The sequence below is a fragment of the Pseudorasbora parva genome, chromosome 25 (assembly GCF_024679245.1).
Source record: "Pseudorasbora parva isolate DD20220531a chromosome 25, ASM2467924v1, whole genome shotgun sequence".
Classification (NCBI taxonomy): domain Eukaryota; kingdom Metazoa; phylum Chordata; class Actinopteri; order Cypriniformes; family Gobionidae; genus Pseudorasbora; species Pseudorasbora parva.
Genome location: NC_090196.1, coordinates 15626045 through 15645885, shown reverse-complemented (window position 1 = coordinate 15645885; position 19841 = coordinate 15626045). Strand labels below are relative to the sequence as shown.

Here is a 19841-nt window from a genome sequence, read left to right as displayed (position 1 = left end):
ATTTTGAGGTTACCATGTTGTTCTTAAGGAGCTTATTGATACTTTTTTTTTATAATAAAGAGCACAAAAGAAATACCTGTTATGTCCAGGTTAAATACACATTAAGGAACAGATATTGGGTTCTGCCCAAAGTCAAGCAACATAAAAGTAACGTAAAAGTAACGAGTAAAATAAAAAGTTACTTTCCAAAGGGGGTAACTAAGTAAAGTAACGGATTACTTTTTAAAAAAAGTAACGAGTAACGAGCAAACACTACTTTTTAAAAGTAACTTCCCCAACACTGCTAAACACCTGATGCTCTTCTGAAAACGGCCAGCTTGTGGCGCTTGAAAGCGCTTTGCAAGGGCAGCGTTTTTCCAGCTGAGATACTTTGATACAGAATATCCATGGCAGTAATGTGTTACTACTAGTATCTCATTTTAAAGAATATTACTGAATTTAGAAATGCAGTAAAAAGCAGTATTAACTCCTCTATTATTGTCATTCGGTTGGTGTATAAGTGGGATTATTGGTCAACGTAGTTTTTGTCCCGCCCCTCCTCCACTGTGATTGGACGGCCTGGTAAAAAATGACAGTGACTAGCGCTGCCTATTGCCCAACGTTAAACAGTACAAAAAACAAAAAAACTACAAAAAAACAGGGCAAAATAACTCTTGAAATATTATTATGGTAGACCTGCCCTACATCACACTGCGATTCCGGCAAATACACGGATAATGCAACCCGGCATTTGTTCAATTTCAAAAGTTGGAACGCGAAAAAAAATCACGTTCAACACAACCACGTAACCCTAAATAGCGTACATTATTTGGCCTACATTAAGTTATGCGTTTGACATGTTTCAGTAAATTTGCACGTATAAAAATCACCACAGCACCTTGGCCTATACTGCCCTACAAAGGCAAAAGACCTTAACTCACTGGAGTGTGGAACTGAGAAAAATGACTTTAAAGATTTTTTGTTGTCCAGCCAAATTAGTTATAGGTAGGACACTGGAAATCTGGCATTTAGATGTTTTAGTAATGACAATTATCTACATACACTTTTTTTTAACTCAAACTTGACTTTTGACCCCTATTTTGAAGTTACGGCACTCTGCCTTTGTATTGTCTGCAAAAAATGTGGAGTCATGCCAAGGCAAAAGGCAGTAACTTCCATATTATCAATATTTGGTTGCTGATCACCATTTGCAAAATCAATATAGTAACACCTTTATAAAATCTAATGATCATGGCATTTATTTTGGATGATTTACAATTAATTATAGCCATCTTATTATTATTAAGGACACAATACCTCTAGTAAAGAGAATCTTCATTGGTGTGCAGCAAAACTTACAGGTTGATAGGTGACACTGAATTATATGAACAAGATAAGATTATTTCTAATGAGTAAACATTTGCATATATAATGCAAAGATATAAAAAAATAGAACAAATAAAAAATCTTGTAAAAATGCATGTTATAAATAAGACAAATAGCAAACAGTGCCGCTGGTTAATCAAGGGTTAAGTTTGGCTATCACGCTATTATATTTTGGCTAATGACAGCGCTGACTGGATCGGATTGCCCATTCATAGGCTAAACAGAGTAATTATTTATTGCAATATGTTTTTAATGTTTTTATCTAGTAAAAAAAGATACAATAGGCTACATAGCTTATACTTTTACATCTTTGAATGAAAATCGCCAAGCCTAAAAGGACAACTTTTAGATTGATGTGAACGACAGGAATAATTCTCAGAATGCTTGTGGATTAAACATCTCCGATGACGTTCATTGGCATGGATTTTATCGGGTTTACAAGAAAAGGTAGGATATATGGATATAATTGCGAACTTACTAGCCTACTGATTGTATGCGTGGTCGCACGCTGTCACTGCATTCGAGTAGCCTACACACACTCGTGCAGTGGGCAGCCCCAGACTGCCTGACAGCGCGCTGAGAGAATATTCTGCATTATGAAAACATGTATGACAGTACACAGGCTACACCGTAACTCAAACGCGGCAAACTTTAATAGACATTAATACAAAGGCGGGACACCATATCTGCATGTCGGTACCGTAACTTAATTTAGACGCATGGCTAAACAAAGGCAGAGTACCGTAACTCAGTTTGAGCGGTCTAAAACCAAGGCAAAGAGCGGTAACTGCTGTTACGGTGTTCTGCCTTGGTTTCTCCTGGGCTTTTGGAAGTTACTGTTCAGACAATCCATAATTTTCTCGAAAAAACAACATAATTGACTAACGATATTTATCCACATGATAAAGGAGGTCTTGAAAGTCCCAAAAATGTCAATAACTCATTTTCGACCAAAAACGAAGTTACGGCCTTTTGCCTTTGCACGGCAGCATAGCTAATGAGAGAAAGTTTGTCTGACACAAAAATAGCACACAACACGCTGAGATTAAATCTAAAATACATTATATAGTATTATAGTTTAAAACAAAATGATGTATTATTACTTAAACATGGTTAAATGTTTAAGTAATTGATGTATTATTACGTAAACATGGTTTTACTTCCTGCTTCGCTACTGTTCGGACGCTCTTGCTTACTGCTCCGCGCTTTGCTCTATCGCGTCTATATTTTATCTCATAATTTTAACTTCAGCAAATCAACACAGTGCTCTAACAACAAAGCTTGACTTCAACGATAAAACTAGAAACTCTGTTGACTGGATTACTACAAAAAAGTGGAACATTTCACCTGACCAGCCTCTCGCTGCCATCAGCTTACATTCCGGAAGGGAAAACACAGCTGCCTACTATCGAAAGGATAAGAAAATGCCTCCTCTAGCTAAGGAATCCTCTTGCTGCACAAACTGCCACAGACTTTTACAAAGGATTGCAGTTCTTGAAACAAAGTTATTTGCGGAACCACCAAACCGGACGAATCACACAGCAGAGCTTCATCACGAACGCCCTCTGCACACAGCCGGTGAGTCCCATAAATTTAGTGCTACTCAACAAATAGAGAAACAAGAAACTGATCGACACACTAATCGATGGCACAAACAGGGGGCAAGACCCAAACGCACTCGAGACATCAGATTGTCACGAGCTTCATATATTGCTGCCGTTGCATGCTCTACCCCAGACACAAGGATTGCAAACTCTAGTTTCCGACCACCGTCGATACATCTAGAAAACAGATTTGAAGTATTAATGAATGTGGGTGAGGAATCCCCAAACGTGATGAATATGATCGAACACAGATTGCATCAGCCCGCAGCTAACACTAATGCTAACAGGCGCTCAAGGTCGAGCAGACAGCGGCCCTCAGCTCAGAGCACAGCCGAGCCAAGGACTCTGATAGTGGGTGACTCTACAGTCAGAAACATTCGCAGCAGAGATACAACTACATGCTGCCTTCCACAAGCAACCATTTCTGATGTAAACAGGGAAATTGAGAACATTTTGATGAAACATAAGACTGCAAATCAACTTATAATTCATGTGGGGAAGAACGATATTCAGAGAGAGCAGTCAGAACTCATGAAGTCGGACTTCAACGAACTTTTTGAAACACTTAGAAAACTGAAAGTTCAGCCGTTCATCAGTGGACCACTGCCAGCAAGAGGAACAAATAGATTCTCACGGTTGCTTGGGCTTAATACATGGCTGCAAAAAACCTGTAACATGAATGGAGTGAACTTCATTGATAACTTCAATCTCTTCTGGAGTCAGAGACAACTGTTTACATCAAATGGCCACCACCCAAACAAACTTGGTGCAAGAGTGCTAAAGGACAATATTTTTTTTCCCCTTCATCATCCTTCAGCTGTGTGTTTTAACCCACTCAACCTGATACAGAGTATGGATGACCACAGGACTTCATTTCAGCTCCTGAATGGACACTCGGCTGACACATCCCACAAGGACAATGAGAACTCCACACAGCCAAAACAATTGCTCATGGACACACTCCCAGCTGAGCCCTGCCCACAGAGCTCACTACAGACAGACTGTGAAGGATTAGAACTGCTCCAAGATTCAGCACCCAAAGATGACTTTCTTGAAAATGGACAGCAAAGCCAGGACAACATACTTCAACTTCCGATAACACCAGAGCAACAGCCCCTCTCACCAGACATGTCATTCCTCTCTCCAGCATCCCCGCATCTGGGCTTCTCAGAGAAAATGGAGGAACTGATTTTTGTTGGAACTAGACTATCACACTCAATTGCTGCGAGCCCCCAGATATCAACCAAAAAGCGTCGAGCCCCACAACCACCAAAGCCTGTGGGCCCAGCTCTCCCTCCTCCTGTGAGATTTCTTCGGTCACAACGCCAGGGCCCACACCCTCCTCTATCTGTTGTAGGTGAACCAAAAACAACTGATTCCAGCTCTCAGTGATGTGTTTTGGGTCCCCGCTATGATAACAGTACCTTTATCAAATGTTTACAAAACAAGTGGGAACCCAGTGTGCCTGCCTCTTTCTCTATCTCTGTTCTGTTACGTGAAAGAAAGTCTAAGGCCTTGTCAGGCCGTTTAACAAACCAATATAATCTGCTGCCTGTTACCTGTCAAACTAAGACTAATGTGGGTGAAAAAAATAATACTGTTAAGTTAGCACTTTTAAACATCTGTTCACTTAAGAACAAATCATTCCTAGTCAGCGACTTAATAACCACAAACAACCTTGATTTTTTGCTTCTAAATGAAACGTGGTTAGAAGAAAACTGTAGTGCAACAGTCCTCAATGAAGCAGCCCCTCCTAACTTTACTTTTATGAGTGTTTGCAGAGCAGTTAGGAGAGGTGGGGGTGTTGCTGCTCTTTTTAAAGATTTCTATCAATGTAAGCAAGTATCATTTGGTGATTATTTGTCTCTAGAATATATGGGTATTGTGTTAAAAGGTTCTCCACGCATCCTGCTTATCATTGTTTACAGGCCTCCAAAGTACTCACCAGCCTTTATTGAGGAATTTACAGAACTGTTATCAATAATTTCCTCAGAGTTTGACTGTTTTGCTATTGCTGGGGATTTTAACATTCACATAGATAATATTGAATCCAATACAACAAAAGAGCTCATGACTGTTCTTAACACTTTTGATTTGACACAGCATGTAAATGGACCCACACACAATCGTGGACACACTCTAGATTTACTTATCAGTAAGGGTCTAAACATTTCATCGATTGTTATTAAGGATGTGGCACTGTCTGATCATTTCTGTATTTTCTTTGACATATCAATCACTCCTGCCATTGAAGCTAGATCTGTCTCTGTCAAAAAGAGATGCTTAAATGAGAACACTAATGTGCTGTTTATGAAGGCTTTATCTCTAAAACCAAGCATATCTGCAGACTCTGTTGATTTTCTCCTTGACTCCTTTAACTCAAAAGTTAAGAGTGTAATGGATGATATTGCCCCTCTGAAAGTCAGGAAAAAGAGTGGCAAACAAAAGGCACCATGGAGAAACTCAACAGCAGTTCGAATAATGAAAAGACAATGCAGAAAATCTGAACGAAAGTGGCGGAAGACAAAACTTGTAGTCCATTATAACATCTATAAAGACAGCCTTCATGCTTTCAATGTTGAACTAGGCAAAGCTAGACAGACCTTCTTCTCAAATATTATAAACAAACACATAAACAACACGCGCACTCTTTTTGCTACTGTAGACAGACTAACAAACCCCCCGAGTCACATTCCCAGAGAAATGCTCTCAGACAGCAAATGCAGTGAGTTTGCTTCCTTCTTCTCAGAGAAAATCAAAAATATCAGAAAGGCGATCAGCACATCCTCTAGTTGCTCTGGGGTCAGTCAGATCAGACCAAACCCTCGGAAAATTACTATGTCTGATTTCGAAACAATTGACGGTAAAATTTTAGAAGACACAGTACAGCATCTTAAAACATCAACCTGCACCCTTGACGCACTCCCCACTTCTTTTTTCAAAAGTGTGTTTAACTGTTTGGAAGCAGATCTCCTAGAAGTGGTAAACTCCTCACTTCTCTACGGGACTTTTCCAACCGCCCTTAAAACTGCAATAGTTAAGCCTCTTCTGAAAAAGAGAAATCTAGATAACTCCATACTGAGCCACTACAGACCAATCTCAAATCTCCCCTTCATAGGCAAAATCATCGAAAAAGTTGTTTTCAATCAGTTGAACAAATTCTTAAACTCAAACGGATTCTTTGACAATTTTCAATCTGGTTTCCGACCGCATCACAGCACAGAGACAGCGCTCATAAAGATTATAAATGATATTCGCTTGAATACTGATACAGGCAAAACATCAATTCTGGTTCTACTCGATCTCAGTGCTGCATTCGACACTGTTGACCACAACATACTTCTAGACAGGCTGGAAAACTGGGTTGGGCTTTCTGGAATGGTCCTCAAATGGTTCAGGTCATACTTAGAAGGGAGAGGTTATTATGTGAGTATAGGAGACCATAAGTCTGAGTGGACGTCCATGACATGCGGAGTCCCACAAGGGTCAATTGTAGCACCTCTCCTGTTTAACCTGTATATGCTGCCACTGAGCCAAATAATGAAAAAGAACAATATTGCTTACCACAGCTATGCTGATGACACCCAGCTCTACTTAGCACTGTCACCTAATGACTACAGCCCCATTGACTCCCTGTGCAAATGCATTGATGAAGTTAACGACTGGATGTGCCAAAACTATCTTCAGTTAAACAAAGACAAAACTGAAATCATTACATTTGGAAACAAAGATGAAATTCTCAAGGTGAACGCATATCTTGAGGCTAAAGGTCTGATAACAAAAAATCAAGTCAGGAATCTTGGTGTAATTTTGGAGTCAGACCTGAGTTTCAGTAGTCATGTCAAAGCAATAACTAAATCAGCATACTATCATCTGAAAAATATTGCAAGGATTAGATGTTTTGTCTCCAGGCAAGACTTAGAGAAACTGGTTCACGCTTTCATCACCAGTAGGGTGGACTATTGTAATGGACTTCTCACTGGCCTTCCCAAAAAGACCATTAGACAGCTGCAGCTCATACAGAATGCTGCTGCCAGGATTCTGAGCAGAACCAGAAAATATGACCATATCACACCAGTCCTCAGGTCTTTACACTGGCTTCCAGTTACATCTAGGATCGATTTTAAAGTACTATTACTTGTTTATAAATCACTCAATGACCTAGGACCTCAATACATCGCAGATATGCTGATTAAATACAAACCCAACAGATCACTTAGATCAGCAGGATCAAGTCAGTTAGAAATACCAAGAGTTCACTCAAAGCAAGGAGAGTATGCCTTTAGCTATTACGCCAGCCGTAGTTGGAACCGGCTTCCTGAACAGATCAGATGTGCTCCAACAGTAGCCACATTCAAATCCAGACTCAAAACACATCTGTTCAGCTGTGCATTTACTGAATGAGCACTGTGCCACTGTACCTCCGACTGATTGCACCTTATCTATGCATCATTTTTTAAATAATTTTTTATAACTGTTTTAGTTTACCTGTTCTTTTCTTTGGTTATCATAATTTTATTACTTTTACTTCTCTTTACATTGTATTCTTTTTCTTATGCATTTTTTAGCCCTATTTCCTTTCTATGTAAAGCACTTTGAATTGCCATTGTGTATGAAATGTGCTATATAAATAAACTTGCCTTGCCTTGCCTTGCCTTGCCTTAAAGACCACATTAACATAACGTACATCATTTATTCGATGAGGAGTGAACTTGACGTACATCACTTAAGGCCTAAATAATTCCTGTTTCCCTTGGATATATTTACTTCTAATTTAATTCTTACTTCACGTCTAACCTTAAATATCCACACAAGCCTAATATGTTCGACATATTTGTCTGCAGTTTAATAATTAAAGGGGTACTTCAGTGCTGGGAAGATGAATCTGTATTTAAACTGGGTCATTAATGTAGTAGAAATGTGAAATTATTTTTGAATTTGGTGCTTTCTAGACTGAGAAAAGACAGAAAATGTATTTTTGTCTCATGGGGATGAAAGACTACAATTCCCAGAATGCTTAGCTGCCCTGTGAGGCCATTCCCAAAGCCACCGCTACTGGATTACAGTGACTGAGTTCAGAAAGTACAATTAAATACTGAACGTGTGTGTTCAATATAACGATCGAGTTGCCGCGTGAGTCTCACAGCAGACTCAGATTAGGAGTCAGATTACATTTAACATCATAAATGAGCTCTCGTGATGAGAGCTGAGGTAATCGCGACCACATTCGCAACATACATTCACAACGCGTTTTCAGTTCATGCCTTTGGAAGCTTAACTTTCATAGAAATTAATTTGAGAAGTTAAAACACTTACATTGCTTAGCATCCGTTTAAATTAACGCCTGTAGCTGAGCTGTGCTGTAAGTGTGATCTCCATTCCTCATGCATGAGTTGAAAACATGCGGAAATGGCTCCCTCTGCTGGCTGTAGTCTTTAGGCTCTGGGCAATCATTCCTCTCGTGATGCAAATATCGTCAATTTGCGTCACAAGAGGAAATTTTCCAGAAATAAAATGCATAAATCTCTCGTCTCAGGGGGATATAAGAGGGGGGAGCACGATCATTTGAATATACTCCAGGGTTTCTACTGATACAAAGCCATATGCTAATCGCTGAAGTAACCCTTTAACACTTACCTGACGGCTGACGCGTGAACTGCATCCTCGCGAAGTCCTTTGATCTGTATCCTTCCGCGGATCAAAGTACTCCAGAGATGCTTCCGCGAAATCAAACGAGCAATACAGATCCTTCCGCGGTTTCAAACAAGCTCTTGTACGTATTCATTAAAATAAATTAGGCAGATTAAATGCCACAAATAACTACATATGTTCATGAATTATATATGTATATTAAATAGGTAATATGTATTGTAGGATCCATCTTCTCATTATAATGCAGATACCATCATAAACAAAACATCGAAAATATATCTAATTTCACAAATATTTTTCTGATATAGGCTATTTTATCAAATGTTTCCAACAGCCCATTTCAACAGCACAAACAAAAATCTATTTACCATAGTAAAATATTGTGTTGGCCATATAGCTTACTTTTATAAAATGTTGACTGGATTCGCGTTTTTTAGTCCAGTCAACATTTGCAATTCAAAATGTTGACTGCATTTGAAAATATCAATTCATTTAATGTTTTTCAAATATATTGCTGCAGACTTAATATTCTTATAGAAGACCTTAAATTAGTCTTCTTAACTAAGCACAAGAAAATTAGTTAAACATATATATTTTTGCTCTTCCAACATTTTATTAATTGGAGTTTTTAGAGTGTACTTCGTTTTTTAAACAACTCTGTCGCTTAGTTACATGTATCCCATCATCACGTCGTTTAACTGCCCTGACAATCTTAGTCAGATTTGTCACAGTTAAAAATCCTCAACATTCAGTTTAATTTCCTACCGTATCGGAGATAAATGTAGCCGCACGTAGATTGCCGTGTGGGTCTTTAATGCAGAGACTCTCCTCATGTGTTTGCGGTTTAAATATAATGATGCATTTAAAGCTACTGGCCAAACGTGTCATTGCAAAAGTTCACAATGCTGCTGCAGGTGAAATATAATGTGGATAGCACTGAATAAATATCTTTCGTCAGGTTAAATATTGATAATTGATCACTCAAACCTCATCTAAACCTCTGTACTTAACCGTTGGATTTGGACATCCGTCATGTGTTTTTTATTTTTATTATAACAATCATGGCAAAAAAAGAAACACTGTCATTTGGAACGGCCAAAACCTATGTTTTTTGCGTACATCACATTATTGTGTAGTGGCCCCTGTAAGAAACTGATCACTTGACTTATGATGTGCACTATGTGTTGATGACGTAGAATAGCAGTATCTTCAGTGTGATGGCAGCAACAGTAGATGATACGTCTTGTTCTACCTTCTTGAGATAATATTTGATTACTTTTATTTGAGACGCTATGAAAGAGTGAATCCCTCATTAAGGCAGCACGTATCTGTGTACCTATCGTTAAAGGGGTACTTCAGCGTTGGGAAGATGAATCTGTATTTAAACTGGGTCATCAATGTAGTAGAAATGTGAAATTATTTTTGAATTTGGTGCCTTCTAGACTGAGAAAAGACAGAACATTTATTTTTGTCTCATGGGGATGAAAGACTACAATTCCCAGAATGCTTCACTGTCCTGTGAGGCCATTCCCAAAGCCACCAACTTGATTACTGTGACTGAGTTGGAAAAGACACTACAATTAAAAACTGAACGTGTCTGTTCAATATAATGAGTGAGTCACCGCGCGAGTATCACAGCACTGAGCACTAACCGCAGGAGCCAGATAAATAAGCTGATGAGCTCTCATGATGAGAGCTGAGGTAATCGCGATTACACTCGCGGCATACATTCACAACCCGAGTTCAGTCTGGCACGTTTCAGTTCATGCCTTTGCAAGCTTAACTTTCATAGAAATTAATTTGAGAAGTTAAAAGACTTACATTGCTCACCATAGCTCTGTTTAAATGAGTGCCTGTAGCAGCGAGCTGAGCTGTGAGTGTGATCTCCCATCCCCCATGTGCGGGTTCAAAACATGCGGAAATGGCTCCCTCTGCTGGCTGTAGTCTTTAGCCTTTGGCCAAACATTCCTCCTATGGTGCAAATATCGTCAACTTGCATCATAGGAGGAATTTTTCCAGAAATAAAATGCATACATCTCTTGTCTCAGGGGGATATGGGGGGGGGAAGCACATTTATTTAAATATACTCCAGGGTTTCTACTGATACAAAGCCATATGCTAATCGCTGAAGTAACCCTTTAAACATGTGAAATACAAAAGCTCTTTATTTTCATGATTCAACGAGAGTTATCTGGGTCAAAGCGTTACACATTGATCATAAGAATTTGCCTAGCATTATAATGCACAGTATTCATTGACCGCACACTGCTCTGAACTTAAACATTCTTAAGCATTGTAGTGTGCAGCTGTAGAATGCTCTGAAATGTGAAGCTCACGTTTATTATTGAAATCATGGCCTTTGAGGTTTACAGAATCATGATATGCGTTTTCTCTCCCCAGGATAAGAGATGGCTTGAAACAGTGCAGCTTACTGTAAGGTATTGATGTTATATTTAAAAAACGGGTTCTCTAAAATACATTTTACAGTTTGGTCCGGATTTCTGACTTTCGAGAAGAGCATGACATGACTCATGAAACGTAATGAAGTCATTAAATTAAAAAGAAGAAAATGTTCAAACATAAAAATGAAATATACAGACTCACTTCAATTTGTGAGGTAATCATTTAACCATCAGTCTGTGTTTACACTGTTTTCATTACAATTTAAGGTGTATATTTCGCTCTTTGCGCAATATGGTGACTACACGAGCAGAGCTCCACCTTTTCGCTATCGGTATGTTCAACAACTGGTTCACTTCATTTACGTCACTCATTTCACGAACAACATGCACCAGTTTGTTCAATTCGTTTGCTAAGATCTCCTGTTCAGAGTCAGACTCAAAGCATCTCGGTCAGTAAAGGGTGTATTTGTTCATTGATTCAACAAATCACATGATCCGTCACATCTCATACTTGAACGCTATTGGCTCGAGGTTTGTCATTCTTTGGCAGAATGAAAGAGTCCGGGGCTGCGCATGCGCTCGTTGCCAATAGCTCCATGCTGTTTGTGGAGGGAGGATTTGTTTTTGCTGAACTAAATGAGACAATAGACCACACGAATGAGCGATTCGATCACCTAGAAGATTCGTTCAAGAACGAACATGACTTTCAGACCATTTACAGGCAGTTCCTGTATATGTCAATGTTTCATGTTTACATTGCTCTTAATATGTCTCATTAAGTGAACCGAGATTCAGCAGGCTCACAACATGAGAAATTGTATAGAAGCTTAAATGTCCACTTCTAATTTAAACGATAAGAATTTAATGGGGAAGCAATGTGCCACGTGCATTAGTGGCACCAAATATGTGCCTGTTCTTTTTTAGTCTCATCAAAGTTACCCGCCAAATGACAACACGCTGACGTCGGACCCACGTCAGTTAAGCCAACCAATGTCAAGATGCAGCCCCAGATAGATGAATATAACTTGGAGGACGCAAGTATCCATGTAAAATGTTTTAGTGCGCTATAGCCTAGCGGCTCGCATGATTGCAATGTGAAACCAAAACACTTACCAAATGTATCAAATCAAACATGAACTTCGGTTCGGACGTTTGGGCAGACTTTCAGGTGTGAAAACGCCCTTAGTTGAAAATGCTAGCAAGATGGTAGTACTCACTGTGTCAAGCCCTGTGTTACCAAGCTTACGTGAGCCTCGAGTTGAGAAGTATTGAATCAAAGGCAATGCTAAGAAACTGTCAATGACAGGAAGGTAAATCGGCTGTCTATATACACCTCCTATCATTGATTAACTGATTAGTTTAATGTGCTCCTCTTGTGTTCAATTTAGGTTTAATTATCTGAGCCTGCTCCACCTGTGTTTAATTAGATTTAATTGTCTGCACGTGCTTCTCCCGAAATTAGTTTATAAAACTTCAATTAGTGCCTGCGCTTGGAAAAGCGCATATTAAATCGTGCAAGCACACGAACGAAATGTTTAACCGGCAAGGCTTTAAAACGCATGCAAATAATACACTTTTGTGAATAGCAAATTGTGAATAACTAGATTTCCACGAGTATAACTCTACCATAACGTCTGATGTGAATGTATGTCATGTTGTTCAGTATATTGGGATGGAGTCAAATTATAGAATTTGTAGGAAAATATTTAAATAAATGCAAAACCGAGAAAACCCGCAATTCACTGCATATTGAACCGTGAATGCCGTACCGAACGGTTCAATAATATATTGAGAATTGTGGTATCCCTAATATATACGCATCCTTGTGTTGTTACAAAACCTTATGATATGTAGCACACATACAGATAGAAAGATAACCAACCTGGTGCCTAATCTAGTTATGAAAAAGAGGATCATCAGATGTCAGTTGTCATAACAAAAGAGCTGCCTCACTTGTCACACAGGTTTTGCCTGGTCTCTACAATTCAGGCTCAGGTAGGCTATTGCTCGTTTTTTTTCTTTAAGCCTTTAAATTAGTTTTTTTTTTTTTTTTTTTAGAAAGACATTTCCTGCCTTTTGTGTAATTAAGTACAAATGTATTAAATATTAAAATTAAATTGATGAGAAATGGTACCATACAAGTTAAGCTTTTTGAACGTTTAGAAAAAATAAGAAAATTTAAGAAAAAAAAGTTGGAGCACCCTTTGCAGCTATAACAGCTTCAACTCTTCTGGGAAGGCTTTCCACAAGGTTTAGGAGTGTGTTTATGGGGATTTTTGACCATTCTCCTAAAAGCGCAGTCTCCACTCTAATTCATCCCAAAGGTATTCTATTGTTCTATTGGGCTGAGGTCAGTACAAGTCACATATGTCTGAAGCATTAAGAGACCCCTGAAAAACAACCTAACAACACCCCCCAACCAAACTTTAAACTTGGCACAATGCAGTCAGGCAATTAAAGTTCTCCTGGTAACCAGCAAACCCAGACTCATCCATCGGATCGGATTGCCAAACAGGGAAGCGTGATCCAGAGAACACGACTGTGATAAGCAATTATGGGGAAAAAATGTGGTAAAAAGTTTTTATTTTTCAATTTAATTATATGAACTACGTCACATTCATTTTTGGAGATCATAATTTCTACACATACTAATCAAATCATGTGAATTTAAAATAATAATAGTAATTACCTAGAGAGGAATTATCATGATTTAAAGATGTGGCATACATTTGACAAACGCAGACAAGGTCATGTAATCTCAGTAGTAATGCATTGTAAACCCTAATGTTGTCTTTACTTAAACAAATCAAGTAATCTTGACTAAATATTACTAGTTTAGTCCAAAAACTCAAAAATATAAGTTAGTATAACTTATTAACCTACAAAATGCATAAACTTAAGATTTCAAGTTGAATTAACTCAAAATCATAATTAATTAAAAAAGCTCACTCTGGTCTTGCTTTGATGCGATTGGCCATGCAAGGAATTCTGTCTGGCAACAAGAACTAACTCACTGATTGGAGGAAATTTACAAAAGGCGGTCCTTTTCTGTTGCAGATTCAAAGATGGAGACTTTTTCATTGTGTGCAATCTTAAAATCGGTAAGTAAAAATTTGTAAGTTACTAAACTTAATAATAATAATATGTGAACTAACTTATAACTAACCAGACTGACATAATTTCTGTTTTAATGAAAATAATAGTTTTGTTGGAAGTCACCCTGATGGAGATAAGTGTTTGCTTTAGTTGGGCTCTTGACCCTTGACTGTATAATATTATAATATAATGTTTCTCTAGCTGTTTTGTGTTTGTGAGACACATTTGGGAAGGAACACAAAGTCAAGAGAAATCATTTTGAGTTTAATCGAGTTTAATCGTTGATGATGATAAAAGCTATACATATTAAAATAAATTAGACAAACTAAAATTCCCTACATTTAAAACGTCAAAGATTACAGTTTTTCTCAGTCGCTTTGGTACATTTCTCGAATCAAACTCACAGTTTGCAAAACAGTAAGTGCATTTCTCAAAACAATTTGTACAAATAGCAAAACACCATGGATAACCTGCAAAAGCCAATCTCTTACTCAAAATCCTTAGTTCATCTCTCAAAAGTAAATATCTGTGTCAGTGCCATCAGAATGACAAGTCCTTGTGTCATTGTGTACAGATAAGAAAGTCAAATTGTTTAGTCATGTTGTCAATATAACAGTTTACTCTGGAGGGATGTTCTGACGGAAACTATGGCTAAAGTTTTGATGACGATGATTGTCACTTAGTGTAAGTTACATCTTAGTGTGTGTGTGAGTGTAATTGCAAGAGAACGGAAAATATTCAAATGTACACACTTACTGTTTGTACTGTATTTTATTGACAGAACATGTCATTGAGATACAGAAATGAAAAGACAGCACTGAATAGCACACACACACACACACACACACACACACACACACACACACACACACACACACACACACACACACACACACACACACACACACACACACACAAAACCTAAAGAAGAAATGAGAACACAGGAAAAACTGTAAATGCGGTGCTGTAGAAATATACACTGAAAAAAATGACTTTGTGGTATGGTAAAATCTATTACATTAATTCATGTAATTATTACATTGGAAAATCAAGTTTAAGTTGGAACTATATATCTTAAGTAAAATGTACACAGTCTATTCATGTAATAACTTAACTGAGAAAAAAAGTAAATTTTATCATATATTTACAAATAATATTTAATGTTTTATAGTCACAGCACATTCACCTAAAATATTAAGTAAATTTTAATCTGAAAAGCAAAGTGCATTTGAAAATGCGCACAGATTTTTCGCAAAGATCCAACTTGTTCAGTGGTGGCAGAGATGGTCATTTTGGGATGTTGCTTTTATGTGGCTGACTTATTCTAAATAAGTTTTAACTTTTCATTGAACGTGAGTTTTAATCACAATAACGGTAGCCAACGCTACATAAGTTCTTATTGAGAATTAATAGAGTTTTTTTATGTCACCATTATGGCGATTAGTGTTTTCTTTAGTTGGGCAGTTTGGCGACTTTTTAATGTTAGTGTTTCTCTCACTACTGTGACTGAGTTTGCTATGGCATGAAAAGCAGAGAAAACATGATCAGATGCTTTTGGCCGCTTGATGATCAGAATTTGATCATTGTGTAGTGGCTTAATTCACCAATCTTATACGTGAATATGAGCAATATACTATTAACCTTGTTTTATTCTAGAAAAGATCCAGCACAGTTTTAACCAGAAAAGTTGAATACATTTTATAACAGACTGTACACTAAGCACTTTGAACACCTGCAAGCTTTTCTCACACACAGATATCAAGATTCAGCCTAAGAATCTCAACAATGGTGACATGCTTCATGCCACAATGCATTCTGGGTGCATCATGCAAAATTCCCGAATGCATTGTGCCATGAAGCATGCATGTCACCGTTTAAATTTTAATTTACTTGATTACTTTTCATAAATACAACCTGCTAAGTTACATATAATTAAGTAGCATTTACTAAATGTCTTAGCAAATGTTACATTTATAGTTAAGTACATTTTACTTGATACTGGCAAGTAATGTGTACTTGATATTACAGCAGTAAAATTTACTAAGAAAAATTGAGTGCAAATTGTTACAAAGATTTTATCAAGTAAATCCTACAAGTTGTTTTTATTAGTGTATATATATATACACCTGCTAGTTGATGGACTAGCTGAAGCACCTTCGTTACTGAAAGTCAAGATTCACCTGGGAGCAATTTACCAATTCAGAAAAAAGTCTAATGGAAATATAGAAAGTATAGAAATATGCTTGACATATTATCATAACTTGTGAACTTATATGATAGCGACTGAGAAAAACTGTAAATGACTAAATGACTCATGAACATGTCAAAACTAATAGGTTGACGCTACACGTTAAAATGGATGATTCAATATAACACAATATGCCCATTCAGAAAGACAAATGTTCCTGTTTATTTTGTGTACTTTGAAGTGTCTAGCATCGGCAGCCTCAAACTGTCATCATGTCAAAAAATGGGTTTATTATAAGTGTGACACACATTTAGACAAGCCTACTCAGTTGTTGCTCAGTTGTTTGAGTCATGACACATAGCAAAAGTATGCTAAAAGTATTCCAAATAGACATTTTATTGAAAGTACTCTACATTTACCTGTTGAGATATCCCTTCACAAGCACCTGTAAGAGCTGTGTTAGGGATGTTTGGGTTGAGGAAGGCACGACGCGCGAAAGGAACATTTGCAAGGTTGTAATTCCACTATAGGTGACACTAGTGTTGCGCAAACTCACTCCATTAATCTCTTTCTGTGAGAATTATGCACTTTCTATTTCACCTGCTCAAAATAGGCATCAAGTTTATAATCCTCTGTAGAAATTCAACATTTGATGGTGCAGAAATGTTTATACATTGAAAACTGCAAACTTTTTAATGTAGAAACTTTTCAAAAAAAAGAAAGACTAGATGAGCTAAAATGAAACCTTTGTCATAGAAGTTACATATCTGGCAATCAATTGACAAGATCATCAGCTTCCTCAAAAAGAACACTGTTCGTTTCAAAAATTCAGTGTAAGACATGATACTTGCTACTTAATGTAGAATTACTTATAATTACTGAAATTTTCAAAAAAAACTTATATTGTTTCCAAAACATTTTGGTGTACAAAAAGTTTACGTTTGTTTGCGACTGAAACCTCTTACTGACTGCATTATCAGACACTCACACTTTCCAGGAAGATGGTAGCCACACCTCTGCTGTGTAACAAATACTATGCCTTTTTGCAGAGTTCAGCCTTCCCCTTTGATTTGCTAACTTTTGCTTCCTGCCCTACTGGTATATTAATAAGAGAGTGTTTTATACCTCAGTTACACAGAGCTTCTCTCCTGGCAGGTTATAATCGTGAAGATATTAACATGGCATTTAAAAAACGGAGGACTTTGAAAATAATCTCCATCCTTTCTTTATGTACAACCTTGTCCGTCCTCTTGATTAACTATCCAGAACAAAGGACAAATTGTTCTGATAAAGAAGAGATAGTCATGGATCACTTGCCAAAGCAGGATGTTGGAGAACTACAGGCTTGTTCAGCTCTTATCCAAGGAGACATGGACGGAGTGGACAAGGACAGTTTCAGGAAGCTCCTGGCCTCAAATAAAAGAACATCCCTGCTACCCGAGTCATTTTATCTCAACGCAACGAAGGACTGTCAATCCTACATCCGAGACAGACGGTTTCTGACACATTCTCTCAGTAAAGAGGAGAAAGATTTCCCCATTGCTTACTCTATGGTGATCCATGAGAAGATTGAGATGTTTGAAAGACTCTTAAGAGCCATTTACACTCCTGACAATGTGTACTGTGTTCATATGGACCAGACGTCCCCGGAGATCTTTCAAGAAGCAGTTAGGGCCATTGTGTCCTGCCTGCCCAATGTGTTTGTGGCCAGCAAACTGGAGAATGTGATCTACGCCTCCTGGTCTCGAGTTCAAGCGGACATCAACTGCATGCAGGATCTGCTCAAGTCACCTGTCCAGTGGAGGTACCTGCTCAACACCTGTGGCACTGATTTCCCCATTAAAACCAATGCAGAAATTGTTGCGTCTCTAAAATACCTGAATGGAAAAAACAGTATGGAGTCCGAGGCTGTGGAGTCCAAAAATTGGCGTTGGCAGTATCATCACAATGTTACAAATGTTGTGACTCGGACCGATGTTAGAAAGTCACCCCCACCAATAAAGAGCCCTATGTTCTCAGGAAATGCTTACTTTGTGGTTTCAAGAGAGTTTGTAGAATACATCTTCAAAAGCAAAGAGATTCAAGATTTCATGGAATGGGAGAAAGACACATTCAGTCCAGATGAGCACATGTGGGCTACATTACAGCGGATACCTTCAGTACCAGGATCCAACCCTCCAAACAGAAAGTACGAGCAATCGGACATGAACTCCATTGCTCGTCTGGTGAAGTGGAGCTATCATGAAGGAGATTTAAATAAGGGGGCTCCCTACCCACCATGCACTGGGACGCACAGACGAGCGGTGTGTGTATATGGAGCTGGGGACTTGCAATGGATTGTGAAGCAGCACCATCTTTTGGCAAACAAGTTTGATCCAGAAGTAGATGATTTAGCAATCAAATGTATGGAGGCTTTTTTAAGGTACAAAGCTCTTTATGGTAGATCATTACTTACAGTGGAAAAATCTGACATTTTATGACCTTTTTAAAGTTACAAATATTTTGTAGATATATTAGAGATATGGACCTTTTTTATGAAAAATTGTTGATATGTAAATATAAAACGATGCTTTCTATGCAAATCATATTGTTACGATGCTAACTGTCAAATAAAATATACTTTAAATGAATAGTTTGAGTTTTTTTGTACAAAAGCTTACTTTGTGTTACACATACTATTTTCATATAAACCAACATTTGATAATAATGAATTTAAATCAGAATTGTAATAATAATGAATAGAGAATAAAAAAAGATATCACAAGCAAAGGGAATAGATTATATATAATTTAGGTGTGTGTGTGTTTGGGTGTGTGTGTGTGTGTGTGTGTGTGTGTGTGTGTGTGTGTGTGTGTGTGTGTGTGTGTGTGTGTGTGTGTGTGTGTGTGTGTGTGTGTGTGTGTGTGTGTGTGTGTGTGTGTGTGTGTGTGTGTGTGTGTGTGTGTTACCGCTTGCTTGACATTTAATCAAGTGTGCTTCTTTTAAACTAAGCATACTTTCATTCTTCTTTTATGTACTTCTCAGTAATATGCTTAATGTTCTTATCAGAAATACGTATACTTTAACTCTAGTGACAAAGACTTGCTTGAACGAATATAAAAAGCATAGGAAAGACCCATAGCCCTTAGAGTGTGTAACAAGACCACACTCTTAGAAAAAAGGGTTCACTGGGGTTCTATATAGAACCATAGGGTTCTTTACTCAACTCCAAAGAACCTTTTATGCTAAAAAGGTTCTATAATGACAAGAAATAAACCCTTTTTTCACAAAGGTTCTTTAGGCTATTATTATTCATATATTACATTATGCTGCAACATTTTGTAGTTGTAATTAAATTATTGTTTATTAAACTTTTGTAGTAATTTAATATCACGTTTTAATCATGCTGATTTTTGATCAGGCTGAGAAAAACTGAAACAGCACTCTTTATGTGATAATGATTAGCTACATAAAATTAGATAAATATATACATTTTCTAACCCCCATATCTTGAATTTTCATGTTCATTCATAAATGCATTTGAATACACTGAAT

At 37.7% G+C, this 19841-nt stretch overlaps 1 protein-coding gene across 1 annotated transcript; it reads left to right on the top strand.

Moving 5' to 3' along the window:
- The first annotated feature begins 17172 nt into the window (after positions 1 to 17172).
- Positions 17173 to 18909, top strand: LOC137064896 (beta-1,3-galactosyl-O-glycosyl-glycoprotein beta-1,6-N-acetylglucosaminyltransferase 3-like). The gene has a single exon (XM_067436433.1). The coding sequence runs from the start codon at positions 17309 to 17311 to the stop codon at positions 18785 to 18787; it is 1479 nt and encodes a 492-aa protein (XP_067292534.1). The 5' UTR covers positions 17173 to 17308; the 3' UTR covers positions 18788 to 18909.
- The last annotated feature ends 932 nt before the right edge of the window (positions 18910 to 19841 follow it).

Bases quoted from the DNA above. Each gene is read 5' to 3' on its own strand.
- LOC137064896 (XM_067436433.1), top strand. From the start codon at position 17,309: ATGGTAGCCACACCTCTGCTGTGTAACAAATACTATGCCTTTTTGCAG.